Genomic DNA, 15306 nt, shown 5'->3' with positions numbered 1-15306 from the left:
TGTTTGCTGTACTGACACTCTGTATATCTTTTGTACGTTATTCATGTGATTCTTTGAGTTGTTCTATCCCCTTGCAAGTGTGTGTGTTGCATAGCCAGGTCGTCATTGAGAATGTGTGTGTGTTTTCTGTGTACGTGTCTTATATGTGTTCAGTGCTTGCGCACATTTACTATTATTGAAAGGACCCAAAAGTTAGATTAATTTAGGTACTAGGTTCAGAATTAAGTTTGGGGGTTAGGTTAGGTTAGGTTAGGTTTAGGGGTTAGGTTTAGGTTAGGGTTTTGACATTAGGGTAAGGTTTGGGCTGTGGTCAATAATTCGGTTTAGGGTTAAAGTTAGGGGCTAGCCATGATGGTAAGGTTTGGGCCTAAGGATATGTTTTCGGGGTTAAGATTAGGGTTTGGTTAATGATTAGAAAAAAATATCAATTTGAATGGAAATAGTGTTTCATGTCCCCACAACAATACAAAAACGTGAATGTGTGAGTGTGTGTGTTAATATATTACATGTCTACAGTATGTGTCTCTCTGTGATCATCCGAAATCTGGGGTTTGCTGCCTTAGCTTAGTTACTCACGAGATACACCAGGGAAAAGACAGTGTGTAAGTGTGTATGAGTGTAAGTATGTGTGTGAGAGAGAGTGAGTCACACACACCAGGGACTGAATGCAGCTGGTAAAATGTATTTTTTTTATAGTGGATATTGAGGGAAGAGAATGTGCAGGTGCCTGGCATGGTGTCACAAGTATATGTGTGTGTGGTGTGTCCCAGGTGGAGGTAAAGTAGGTGTGTGTAGTTCTATTTGTTGTCAGTCCATAGACACAGTGTAGATGGATGATAAATACATGTGTGTGTGTGTGTGTGTGGGTGTATTTGTCTGGGTTACATAAAGGAAGTAAACAGGAAGCAGAGAAGTCGGTATTACTGAGTCTCTTTAAGATGTTGTTTTAGGTTTCTATGTAGCAATTTTAATAGTTTTCTTTCACGGCTGGGACCATGAGATTTGTGTCTCTGATTCCTGGCAGGCACAGAAAGAGTAGTTGTTGGCCACACACGAAGAGGGACAACTTTTTGTTTATTCCAATTTTTTACTGTCTTAAAGGATGATCAGTGAGAACTCCTTGAGGATGGATAAGGATTCTGGCAATAATAGAACAGCTTTAAGTACAGAGAACTCCACTGAATCAGAAGGGGATACATGCATGTGGCATATTGAATGTGCGATCCGTGATATGTTTATGGTCCTATAAGATGAAGAATAAGTCAATATTTTATTTCGCAATATTTCCAAGCAACTAAATGCAGCTAATAAACGAATTACGGAGCTGACAGAAAAAGTAAAGTGACTCTGTGAACTATTTCTGTGACATAAAAGCTCCCGAGCCCTCGTTGTTGACTAGTCAAAACACTTTAGCAATACGGAAAGGTTTCACTCCCTCCATTAACCGAGTGCCGCAAATCTTTTTTTCCTTTTCCAATGCCATTGTATCATACCTCAGAATGTTGGCTGTTAATGTGAAAAGGAGTACATGTTCTTAATATCTTGCCAGTTTTAAGCTAAAGTAAAAATACACTAAATAAATCTAAAACAGAAATCAGTGTTTGTCTGTGGGGGTCTTGTATGTGGAGTGTGGTGGGCTTCCTCAGCCATGGAGGACAAATTAGGCCTGTCCCAGACATGACGTCAACTGTCACTGTGACACCGAAGCACCTATTCTCAGAAATGTCAATTACGTTTATTTGAGGAGAGAAGGTTAAAATTAATTGATAGGCTGGGTGAATCATCTCTCACAGGAATAATCAAGGCTGCGTGCTGGCATTAGCATAGGGGCTAAATGGGCAAGCTTATGCAATGGGAACAGTTAATGTGTAGCCTTTGATCACCTGCAACTACTGTAAGTCAACTATACTAATTTGCTGGTGGATAAAATGAACAGGCAGCAACAGTCAAATTGAAATGCTAAAGCCATTCAGAAAACACACTGTTCTGAAAAAGTGATCTCACCTCGTCTAAAAGTGAGTTCTTCCTGGATGAATTTTGACAGAATATGATTAGTCAACTTCACACGCAAAATTCCTGTTGAACAATCTTTTTGTGGAAGACAAAATCCTTTTGTGTCGCTCTGCCTTCCACCCTCACTTTGACTGCCTTGTCTTTTGTCCACCTTATTGTACAGATACCCACAATCCACTGGGATAATGGCTTCTTCCATGGCTACACTTGGTGAGAATGACAAACTGCAGCTACAGTGGCACGGCAGATCCACTCTTTGCCAGTAGATAACACGACTCAGGTGTTCACTTCAATTCACGTCACATCCAAGTCTGTAAATCAACGAAACGAGGACAGGGACTTGCTATTGTTTGGACTATCGGAAACTGAGCCCATGTCTGAGGCATATCCCCATCCATCACAATCAAAATGAGGTTCAGGTGTGTAGAAGGTGGTTTGGGAAGTGGGAGGCACAGCTCTGTCTGTTTCAGTAGGAGAGAATCGGTTGTCACACTTGTTTTGTCTACTAAACCGGCAACTGGTTGCAAGGTGGGGCTTCTCTGATGGGTGGAGGTTACAATGAATGGTTGCAAGGTGGGGCTTCTCTGATGGGTGGAGGTTACAATGAATGGTTGCAAGGTGGGGCTTCTCAGATGGGTGGAGGTTACAATGAATGGTTGCAAAGTGGGGCTTCTCAGATGGGTGGAGGTTACAATGACTGTTTGCAATGTGGGGCTTCTCTGATGGGTGGAGGTCACAATGACTGTTTGCAAAGTGGGGCTTCTCTGATGGGTGGAGGTCACAATGACTGTTTGCAAAGTGGGGCTTCTCTGATGGGTGGAGGTCACAATGACTGTTTGCAAAGTGGGGCTTCTCAGATGGGTGGAGGTCACAATGACTGGTTGCAAGGTGGGGCTTCTCAGATGGGTGGGGGGAGGCACTGCTCTGTCCTCACTCAAAACATTCCTTTTCAACTTTTTTGGAAAGGAAAGAAAAAGGTGCAGCTGTATTCAACTCTGACAGAGTTAATTTACCTAAAAACATTGAGTGAAATGTTTTCCAGACAGAGAGCATTGTGTCCTGCTGAATCTGCCCCAGGCTCACAGCGACTCGGACCCTAATCACACTGTATTCAAAATGGCCCCTTCATGCATCCCCTATCCCATACTGTGTAGGACATAGGGAGTGATTTGGAACTCACAGGCAGACACCCCTGCTCCCTTACAGAACCTTGACAATGGTAATGAGACAGAAGAAACGGACAGCAAATTAGCGACATTCCTCACAGCTTCCCGACCTCCCGAACCGTGCTAACCACCGCCTGTCGCCTTCCAGGAGTCACCGCGCTCCCACAACGCTGATTCAGAATGTCGGCTTTTGTATGGGTTGGAATCTCGGTACGGGAGAACATCTGAATATCTGGCTGGTGTCAGGTCACAACGACAGAGGAGGAAGTGAATGAACGGCAAAACTTGTGAGAACGTGACAGAGACAGCGAGAAGGTGGGCGGACAGAACGGTGATGGAATTGTGTTCTGCACTGCAGAGCATGACGTCGGGCTGTGGGTACTATTTCTCCACAAGTGTGAGGACCTGTGTAAAGTCCGGTAGAACACGCCCAGTCTTTCCACACTCTTTAAGACGTTGGGAGGGTTAAGGTCATGGTAATAATTAGGTTTTGTGTTGTTTCCACAAAGGTGGTGTGTCAGTGTGTGTGAGTGTGTGGTTGTGTGTGTGTGTGTGTGTGTGTGGTTGTGTGTGCGTGTGTGTGTCAGTGTGTGTGAGTGTGTGGTTGTGTGTGCGTGTGTGTGTGAGAGAGTGTAGAGTGAGAGGGCCCACCCAGGGAGTACAGGAAGGGAAAGAGAGTGTCTCAGAGATGACTGATGGATGGACGTTAGATTAGAAAGATGAGGGGAGAGGGAGAGAGGAGGGTTTAAAGGAGATGTATTGAGATTGATTGAGTCATGCGTCTCCATTAGCGGTATCCATACTGTGCATGCACACACACGCACGCACGCACACTCGCACACACACCCTACCCTGCACGTAAACATGCATGCACGGATGAACAGATACATACTTAAAACTTTACTGAGTCCACAAATCATACACACACACACACACACACACACACACAAATAAACTCAGTAAAACTGCTGGTTTTATTCTGAAGTCTTAACTTGGCCATCCACTGATGGCTGTTAGCCAGTTAACCACAATTAAATCTCAAAACAGACAAGCATCCAGGCCAAAATCAAAACACACACACGGCTGCTGCCTCACGCACACATATACACACACACACACACACACGCAAAACATGCTTGCTGCCTCACACACACATAAACACACACACATACTACCTCACACAGACACATACACACACACACATAGGCAGGCCAAAGACAGCATTGTAACCCTGGGGCTGGTGTTGTGGATGGAAACAGAATGCTGAATTGGAATCTTTGAAAGTGAATCTCTGTAATTGGAATTCTCGTCTTACCACTACAGTTGCTACTACTTTGTGTGTGTGTGTGTGTGTGGGGGGGGGGGGGGTCTGGTCACTACTGTTATGTGACTGTGTGAGAAAAATAGAAAACGAGGGAGAGGAGAGTAGCAGCTAGGGAGGGAAAGTCAGAGAGAGAAAGAGAGATACAGGTCTGTCTATAGCGGTCTCTCTCCATAGCAAGGCCTTGTTCTGAGCCGAGGCCCTCTGCCCACAGAATGACGTGGAACTGATTTACATTCCTCAATCTCCTGCCAAATTTATGACAACATTACAAAGAAATATTTCCCTCAGATCATACTGACCTACAAAGAATGTGAAATCAAATCAAACATTGATAAACTCCTGTATATATTTGAAATACAGCAACGGGCCATCACAGCAAAAACCTCAGTTTGATTTTGTTTAATTTCGGTCATCATTTCTGTTACTTATTATATCTAACGTTTCCCATGGTAATAAAGACTTCAAACTGAACAAAGAGGGAGAGAGAGAGAATTAGAGGGAGAGAAATAGTGAGAAATATAGATAGAGGGAGAAACAGAGAGAGGGAGAGAGAGTGGGGGAGGAAAGAGAAGAGAGATAAGGCATGGTAAAGGGAGGGAAGGAGAGGCTGAAAGGGAGAAAAAAGGGAGGTGAAGAAGGAGTGATGTGGACTGACAGGAATAAAGATAGAGAGAAGCCCTGTGTCTTCTATTATTTACATTCACCTCTCTGTCTCTCTCTCTCTCTGCTCTGCCAGAATCCCTCTATTTTCCCTGTCGATATATCTTAACCGTAGACCCACCCTGTTCCTCCACAGCCCTGCTCATCTCTGGACCCCACCTCTTGTTCCTCTTTCACTCATTCTTACTCTCTGTCTCTTTCCAAGCGGCCTCTTTTCCTTTCCTCTTGACATGCAGTTCATTCATTCATTCTCTGCTTCATTTCCCCTCTCTCCTCCACCCTCCACCCCAGCAGAACTCAGGGCAGTCTCTCTCTCCTTCTCCCTCCACCCCAGTCCCTCTCTCCTCCACTATCCACCCCAGCAGAACTCAGTGCAGTCTCTCTCTCCTCCACCCTCCACCCCAGCAGAACTCAGTACAGTCCCTCTCTCCTCCACCATCCACCCCAGCAGAACTCAGTACAGTCCCTCTCTCCTCCACCATCCACCCCAGCAGAACTCAGTGCAGTCTCTCTCTCCTTCTCCCTCCACCCAAGTCCCTCTCTCCTTCTCCATCCACCCCAGTCCCTCTCTCCTCCACCCTCCACCCCAGCAGAACTCAGTACAGTCCATCTCTCCTCCACCCTCCACCCCAGCAGAACTCAGTACAGTCCCTCTCTCCTTCTCCCTCCACCCCAGTCCCTCTCTCCTCCACCCTCCACCTCAGCAGAACTCAATACAGTCCCTCTCTCCTTCTCCCTCCACCCCAGCAGAACTCAGTACAGTCCCTCTCTCCTCCACCCTCCACCCCAGCAGAACTCAGTACAGTCCCTCTCTCCTCCACCCTCCACCCCAGCAGAACTCAGTACAGTCCCTCTCTCCTCCACCCTCCACCCCAGCAGAACTCAGTGTACTCCCCACGGCTCTTCCTCAGTCAGACTCATAATTGTAACTTATTATTCAAAACTAAAATTAATATAAAATTGCTTCTGGCTTTTTTTCTACCCCTTCCCCGACCCCCCAAAACATGACAAAAAGCTTGGGCTGATTATAATAATTGAATTTCCAAGTTTGAACCCTGTCTTTGTGACGCACTATCCCGCTATGTTGATGCCACTGAGATGCTGAGGAAAGAACAAGGATCTACCTAGAGATGTGCATGACAATGCATGCAGAAAGATGCCACCACAGGCAGAGTAGTGGAGGTGGGGGGGGTTCAAAGTGATTTGGGCAGAATTTGGGAAGTTCTGCGTGACTAGGTAGTGTTTAGGGGGGTTCTGCAAGATTAGGTAGAGGTGATACCGATGATAACTGAGGACTGTAAACGGAATACACCGATGATGTCAGTACTGTAAACTGTAAACAGTACTGTATAAATTAACGGAAAGTGGTTTTGCAGGGAAACAACATTATGAAGTATCTGTACACAAACAGTGTGGAGAGGTTCTGGGTGATTCAGGCAGATTTTGGGCAGTCCCGCATGATTGGGTAGTATTTAGGGAGGTTCTGCTAGATTAAAAAGAGGTGGGGGTTTCTGCTAGATTAAAAAGAGGTGGGGGTTCTACGTGGTTCGGGGCAGAGTTTGGGGGAGGGTTCTGAGTGATTCAGGTGTTTGGGGGAGGGTTCTACGTGATTCAGGTATTTGGGGGAGGGGTCTGCATGATTTAGGCTGAGTTTGGGGGAGGGTTCTATGTGATTCAGGTGTTTGGGGGAGGGTTCTGCATGATTTAGGCAGAGTTTGGGGGAGGTTTCTGTGTGATTCAGGTGTTTGGGGGAGGGTTCTGTGTGATTCAGGTTTTTGGGGGAGGGTTCTGCATGATTCAGGTGTTTGGGGTTCTGGGTGAATGTCATGTTCAGGACAAAGTAAAAGTGCTGATGTCCAGTGACTCATTTAAAGTGATGTGTCTGTAAGTTTAGGACTGAGTTCATGTGTGGGTGGGTGTGAAACTGTGTGTGTGTGTGTGTGTGAGAGAGAGAGAGTATGTGTGTGTGTGAACACCAAATTGCTGTGTGTGCATATGTGCTATGTTTGTGTGTAATAATTTGGAATCCATCATTCATGAAATATGAACATACAATCATTAAACACATTATAGATGAGCTTATTAAAGAACAAATGAAACATTAATAACTTTGATTAGGAATTACATACTAATGTGTAAGTATGTAGGACAGTTGAAAAAAGAAAACTCTATCTGGAAATGGTGTTTTAACTTGTAAGACAGAACAGATTGTCCCCACTTGGATTGTACTGAATTACTGAAGTCCCCTGTGACTGTAGTATGTAGTGACACACTCCTTCATGAGTCCATACATTAGTTCAGTAAAAGACATTATCAGTGTCAGTAGTAATACGACAAGTTTGATAGATAAGATTTAGTTAACCTTTTATAATGTTTTTTCTCGTTTGTAAATATTTCCTGCTCTGTCTCTGCAGAGGAAGATCAATACTTTACCAGAGAGTCGTGAGTTGAGACAATCCTTCTTTGTTCGCAAGAATGAATGCTAAGAAATGCACATACAAATTGTGTCATGGTGAAAAAATACTTTTTTTCTGATAGCTGCAATATTAGTCACATAAAGTTTATTTTTATTGGTGAACAGACCAGATGAAATGACATTTGTCTAATGACTCAGCATTGCAACACTGGAACTGAGAGTTTGCGTGTAGTGGAAGGCACACTACAGATGTAGCATTCATTTCTATACAACTAAAGAAAAAGTAAAAATGAACTTAAAATGTATGCTAATCTTTAAAATGTAACTTTAAAAGTATATTATATATAAATTAACCTGATATAATCAATGTTGTTGCTAATACTTCAGTCCTTGATATAAGTGCATGCAGTCAAGTTACTTCTGATTTGCAGGTAAAACATTTTTTTCTCTATTTAAGTGGCATGATTATTTCTTAACATTTGTAAAACAGAGAAATGTTTGAATTAAGTTGAATCATCAATCTTTGAAATAAAGTATTTGCTGTAAACAAATGACCATTGAAAGAATGGGTACAGACAGTTTCACTCCATTATATGGAGGTCCCCTAGTTAATATGCAGACATGGCTTAGGGATGCAAGTCCCCTCTTGGCAATTTTTTTTTTAAACATGAAAAATCCTATTTTCAGTAATATTATAAAAAATATCTTACAAGTAAATGTTCTTTTCTATTTTTGTAATTTTTAAATGACCAGAAATAGTCAGTGTAGCCTGACAGTCCACTGTTGGTAATATAGGCGTGTATGTTTGTGCGTGTGTGTGAGCGATTGATGTGTGTATGTGTGTACCTTATCTCCCTGCCCCAGTTGTTCAGTTGTGACGTCGCTCAGTGTTTTCCAGCAGGTGTTGGCTCCGCCTCCCCTAGACCTCATCTCAGTCAATGATTGGCCGGCCAGGGCATAACCCTCCTTATCAAACCTACACACAAACACACACACATACAGACAGAAATAATAAAACACAGTTGAATCATAATAGTGTGTAGCTTAAAACACAGGGAGATAACTGAGTACTGTAAACTGAATATACCGATGATAACTGAATACTGTAAACGGAATACACCGATGATATCAGTACTGTAATCTGTAAACAGTACTGTATAAATGAACGGAAAGTGTTTTTTTGCAGGGAAATAACATTATAAAGTATTTGCACACAAACAATAAGTGTGCCAGTTACAATAACATTAAAAAACACCCAGACTTCTTCTCTGGAAGCCTGGGGATGAGACAGTGACACAGCTTTAGCCCTCCTCTTTCCAAAGAGTAGGAGATATTAATGAAGTGGCAATGAAATGTCAACAGAGCCTTACTGCACTTGGAACTCTAACGTCTGCTGTTTGCAGATGATCTGGTGCTTCTGTCTCCAAACAGATCTTGTCTCAAACCAGGGAGGGCCTTCAGCAGAACCTAGATCTTGTCTCAAACCAGGGAGGGCCTTCAGCAGAACCTAGATATTCTGTCTCCCACCAGGGAGGGCCTTCAGCAGAACCTAGATATTTTGTCTCCCACCAGGGAGGGCCTTCAGCAGAACATAGATCTTGTCTCAAACCAGGGAGGGCCTTCAGATGAACCTAGATATTCTGTCTCCCACCAGGGAGGGCCTTCAGCAGAACCTAGATCTTCTGTCTCCAACCAGGGAGGGCCTTCAGCAGAACCTAGATATTTTGTCTCCCACCAGGGAGGGCCTTCAGCAGAACCTAGATCTTGTCTCAAACCAGGGAGGGCCTTCAGCAGAACCTAGATATTTTGTCTCCCACCAGAGAGGGCCTTCAGCAGAACCTAGATCTTGTCTCCAACCAGGGAGGGCCTTCAGCAGAACCTAGATCTTCTGTCTCCCACCAGGGAGGGCCTTCAGCAGAACCTGGATCTTGTCTCCAACCAGGGAGGGCCTTCAGCAGAACCTAGATCTTCTGTCTCTAACCAGCTATAAACAAAGACTTCATAGGGGCTGGACACCTGACCAGTGTGACCGACCAACACCATGACTACGTCCGGACTCAGTGAGTATGGCTTTGATATGGAGAGAGGTGGACATGATGACACGAGGGCCTGTTTGGGAATTTTGCCAGGGCGTCGGGGTAAAGTCCTACTTGTGCAGTGAGTATGGTGGGATCTTTAGTTACCACAGAGAGTTGGGACATCTGTATCTTCTTCCTTGTCACTGATGACTGAACTGTTTTTACATTGTTACAACACTGTAGATGGCAAATAATCTAAAGCGTTAATCCTTTTAAAGCTTTTGCGTATATTGTGTAACGTTACAAAGAATTTGCTTCGCAATGCAAAGAAGAAGAAAAAAACCAGGAAATTAAACCTTTATATTGAAATGTAATTGAGACGAGAGAGAAAATGGACATGGAGAAATAGAGAGAAAAAGAGAGAGGGACAGAAAGAGGACAAAGGTAGAGAAGAGACAAAGCAGACAAGAAAGGGAGGGAGTAAACAAACGAGGAGAAAGAGGGTGAGAGTGTGGAGAAGAGGACTGGGAGAGACGGAGGGAGTGAAAGAGACATAAAGAGGGATGATTGCAGTAAATGAGAAACACAAACATAGTTGAGAACGTACTGTCCTTAATGATCCATGAACAGCAGCACATCCATATCACTCATCCCAGCTTGTGTGTTTATCTCTTTGTCTTTGCGCGTGATTGTGTGTGTTCGTGTGTGTGTGATTTTGGCTCTGTGTAGAATATGTGCCTCTGTGTGTGTGTGTGTGTGTGTGTGGGGGGGGGGGGGGGTTTCACCTTCATAAACTTCCAAAACTCTGATAGTATTTAAACATCAAAAGGCATCACATTTCTTGAGCTTTAATGTGCTGATCATTATCAGTACTGTCATCTGCACACCGGCGTCCCAAATCACAGCCTATTCCCTAAACAGCATACTATTTCTGACCAGGACCATAGGGAATTGCGGGCTATTTGGGACACCACCCAAATCACTGATGCACAGTTCAACTGTTACCCAATTCAATCAATCCATTTCACTTATCTTCTTTTGACAACTTTTTGTTCTGTCATTCCATTATACAATTATACCAGTTTATATCAGTTTATTTTCTCATCTATCCTTCATCCATCTGTGAAGCTCTCTGTCATCCACATCACCCGTCTGTCAATCTGTCTGGCCAAACAGCCAGTGAGTCTGAATTACTCAACTTTACATTAATTAGTGATTTGTTACATAAATCCAACAAATCAGCTGCATGGAACAAAACAATCCCACAATGCACTGTAGTGCCCCAGGAAACCTTGCAGACACCACCTCTCGACCTCCTTCCCTCTCATTTTAAATTGCTATAATTTTCATGTAAAAACATCAATTTATCCTGTAATGAACTCTGCTTCGACTAACTGACAATAGGAAAAAACTAAAAGAAAGATCTGAAGCGCAAGAGAGACAGTGAGAAAGAAAGGGTGGGTAGAGTCAGAACGACGACAAAAAGAGAAGGATTAGACAGAAACGAGAGGGATAAGGAAAGGAGGCGTTTGATGGAGGCGTTGGTTACTGTAGGGATGAGACGCAACACTGACCATTAAATAACGACTCACCTTAAAGACTCCAACTCAAGCTATAGGTAAATACACATTTAAAATATACAACACACACACACATGGTACAACACCGGTCATGTATGACACAAAACAAACACGCACATATCTGTTCAAATTCATACACGCACACTTTGTCCCACAGGAACAATTCCTTATGCAGCGTGTGTGCGCACACAGACCCACAGACACAGCCACACACACACGAAAAAGTAACTACACTGTCTCTTTTTAGCCAATTTTGACACTGATATCTGGGCTAAATTACAACACATTCTTTAAAAAAAGGTACATGTAACTTAACTAAACAGATCACAGAAAACAAACGTACCCAGTTAAAATAAACAGAAATGCAATGTCCTCACGCTAATCACCATCACATAAAATGTCTGAAGTTTGAATCAGCTGCACCAAAACTGCTGCAAATCAGAATGTGATTAGAGAGTAAGGTAGGACTCCTGGGGGAGGGTACAGCCTTCCGTAATGATTAGAAACGTGGTCTGGTTTGGTCTGAACCATAGGGCTGTGGGGAAACACATCAAGCCAAGATCTAACCACATATCCAAGGGAAGTCCTGAAGAAAGGTTGTTGATGCCCATCAGGCTGGGAGGGGTTACAAAGCCATTTCAAAGCAATTCCAAGTACAACCCCCCATTTCCCGAAATTTGGGACACTGCGTAAAATGCAAATAAAAACAGAATGCAATGATGTGCAAATCCTTTCCTCCACGTATTTAATTGAAATCAGTACAAAGAAAACATGTCACATGCTGAACCAGAGAAATGTTAGTGTTTTTGGAAAAATATATGCCCATTTTGAATATGATGCCAGCAACAAGCTTCAAACACGAGGCATGTTTATTACTGTGTTGCCTCTCCTCTTCTTTTAACAACACTGTAAGCATTTGGGAACTGAGGACAACAATTGTTGTAGTTTTGAAAGTTGAAATGTTTTTCCATTCTTGCTTGATATACGATTTCAGCTGCTCAACAGTTCAGTGTCTCCTTTATCTTATTTTTTGTTTTATAACGCACCACATGTTTTCAGTAAGGGACAGGTCTGGACTGCAGGACTCTTTTACTGTGGAGGCACGCTGCTGTAATATGTGCCACCACACAGCCACCCAATATTGGTTCTCGGCCATGTCCCATGCATACAGAGATTTCTCTGGATTCTCTAAATCTGATATTATCGCAGATGTAAGATCCACAAGCTCTTTGCAATTTTACGCTGAAAATCTTAGTTTGCCTATGCAGTCTTTCACAGAGTGGTGAACCCCTCCCCATCTTCACTTCTGAAAGACTCATCCTCTCTGGGATGCTCCTATAACACCCAATCATGTTACTGACATGTTGCCAATTGACCTAATTAGTTGTGAGATGTTCCACTGTGTTTTCTTTTTGTAGCATTACACAACTTTTCTAGTCTTTTGTTGCCCTTGTCACAGCTTTTTTGAAACATGTTGCTGGCATCAAATGCAAAGTGAGCATATATTTTTCAAGGATCAATAATGTTTTTCAGTTTCAAAATTTGATGTTGTCTTTGTGCAGTTTTCTACTGAGCATAGGGTTTAAATTATTTGCACATCAATGCATTCTGTTTGTATTTCCATTTTACTTGGAAACAGTTTGTACATCATTCCATTGTTTGATGGAGCATCTACAAATGGAGAAAATTCCAGAACATTGGTAATCTGCATAGGACAGGTCTTTCCACTAAATTCCAGCTAAGAGCTGTTAGAAAGACGGTCATAACATTCTCCAAGAACCCCTTGGCAACATCAATGGCTCTTGAGGCAACTATCAGAAAGACTGCACAAAACTGGTTTATGTGGCAGGTCAGAAAGGAAGAAGCATTTGCTCTGAAATCCATGGTCATTGGCCCTAATCTTTACCTCAATAACCCAACAGCTATGTGTAAATCAATCTCTTCACATCTCTACATGTGTGGATTACACACAGAGACACAGACACACACACACACACACACACACACACACACACAGAAACACACAGTATGAAACCTCCAACGAGGCTGGGAACAGTCTTACGAGGTACTGAGTCACCATTCAGATCCCTCAGCTAGAACCGCTAAGAACAATCTGATCTTGGCATGAATATGTGTACGTGTGTGTGTGTGTGTGCGCGCATCATGTATATGAATATCTATTAATGTATGCATGAGTGTGTTTGTTCTTGTTTCCATTCTTCCCTTATCTACTCTCTCCCTGTATCTCCAAGTCAATTCAAAGGGTCGGTATTGGCATGGGAACCACATGTTTACATTGCCAACACAAGTGAAATAAATAATAAACGAAAGTGAAATAAACAAGCAGTCCCCCCGTCCCCCCCCATCCTGACAGAGTCCCAGCAGGTTCTGACAGACATGTGCCTGCGTATCTCTCCAATACACGTGACGTCGGCGGCCATTTTGAGAACACTGCGGGCCAAGTACGCAACGCTGGTGGCAGAGCGCTGAGTTATGGCACAGAACTAACATGTTGTTCTGGTCACACTGCTTTAGGATAATATTTGTGTAGTTGTTTTTTATACAGTGGGAATGTCCCGCTTAACGTTACGCTTTTGCCCCTTGTTCAAAAACAAATGCCTGATAGTAAAACACCAATGTAAGACGTCCCTTTGCCTAACAGTCTGTGCGTCCAAAGTAGATATTAAGCGAAGATGACAACAAAACCTAATCTCAAAAACGATAATCACAACACAAATTTGTTGGATAACTGTTTAGAAATGATAAGTACATACATTTAGGCCAGTCTTTCTGTCTCCTATAACTAATGTGTCCGTGTGTGTTTCTGGGTGAGTATGTTTATGTGCATATGTGAGGTTTTCTAAGGATAGGTGTGAACATTTATAGCGTGTGCTTGGGTGTCTTGTTGCTGTCCATAAGTGTGTGCCTGTGTGTGTGTGTGTGTGTGTGTGTGTGTGTGGGTGTATGTATGATGTTATGGCTAAATCAAGAAGGCATATTGTATGCTCTGTGTGGTGTGCATTAGTATATTCACGGCTTGTTTCAGGTGTGTGCAGAATTATATTTTCATTCTATGCAAAACCACAGGGCAAGAGGTGAAGAGAGCAGGACGCAGGTGGATAAAAGGAAAGCATTTGAGAAGATTAGAGTCGTAAAACGCATTACCTAGAACTGAGACGTAGGTTTATGACTTACTGTGAAACACGTTCTAGTCCAGGGAGAAGGTTGAAGGAGGAAGCTAAAGGTGTCCCAAAGTTTATCAGAAACCATGGGTTAATGCAGTTCCAGGTCATATTAGGTTGCATAATTCATTAGGCCATATGAATTTAGGAATATAAGCTTGTGTGTGACTGGGTTTCGGCAGAGCTACTCGGGCCAAATGGGAACTCCTGACTGTTAAGATGGTTCGCTTGACGATCATCAATGAAGATGTCTGCCTGATAACTCCTGATCTCTGAATTCTGTCAGGGGTTATAAACCAACTACCAGAGAAAGTACTTGGTATTTGAATAGTTTCCACTACAGTCATTACTCACCATCCCCTCAGCCTGTAAGCCTCTGGTATGTCAGGATTGACCATGACTGTCGAGCTGAAGAGAGCAGAGAGGGACCGGCCCCTGAAGTCTGACACACGAGCCCCTTTTACAGCCACCACCGGCTGGCATGACCCATCAAACCTCTCCGCCTGGAGGGGGGAGGAGAAGTGGAGGAGAGGACGACGACAAAAGGAGGTAAGAGTAGAGAAGGAGAGAGGAGAAGAGCGAAGACAGGGGATGTTTAATTGAGCACATCAGATTTTACAAGCCAAAGGATCCAATGAATCACAAGATAACTCGTCTTTCCCAATGATCTGTCCAAAACACAATGGACAGAATATTCTATTCATTTGCACAGTGCTCATGGAGGGGATAGCTCAATATAACAGAGCGATGTTACACATAATAACAAATTGTTACAGAAGGCACAAAGTAGGTGACACTTTATTTGGAAAGTCCCAGAAGTGTTTCAGTAGAATTGCAGATTATCTACTAACAACAACTTTTTTTTTTACACATTGGTTCAAGGTATTACTGTCTATGGAACATGTATTGAAATCGGGACTTTAATAAAAGGTGCAACCTAATATATT

The 15306-nt window shown here is 43.1% G+C and overlaps 1 protein-coding gene across 3 annotated transcripts in view; it reads right to left on the bottom strand.

The window, feature by feature from the left end:
- The window catches only part of LOC105028498 (replication protein A 70 kDa DNA-binding subunit), a 52142-nt gene that overhangs the window by 9475 nt on the left and 27361 nt on the right, over positions 1 to 15306 (bottom strand). For all 3 annotated transcript variants that reach the window (XM_010901270.5, XM_020048443.3, XM_034293244.1), the window contains exons 13-14: positions 14714 to 14862; positions 8426 to 8555 (exon numbers count right to left, since the gene is read on the bottom strand). In XM_010901270.5, the coding sequence (XP_010899572.2) occupies positions 8426 to 8555; positions 14714 to 14862 (279 nt within the window). The remainder of the gene's footprint in view (positions 1 to 8425; positions 8556 to 14713; positions 14863 to 15306) is intronic.

The sequence above is a fragment of the Esox lucius genome, chromosome 7 (assembly GCF_011004845.1).
Source record: "Esox lucius isolate fEsoLuc1 chromosome 7, fEsoLuc1.pri, whole genome shotgun sequence".
NCBI lineage: Eukaryota > Metazoa > Chordata > Actinopteri > Esociformes > Esocidae > Esox > Esox lucius.
This window is presented reverse-complemented; position numbering and strand designations above follow the sequence as displayed.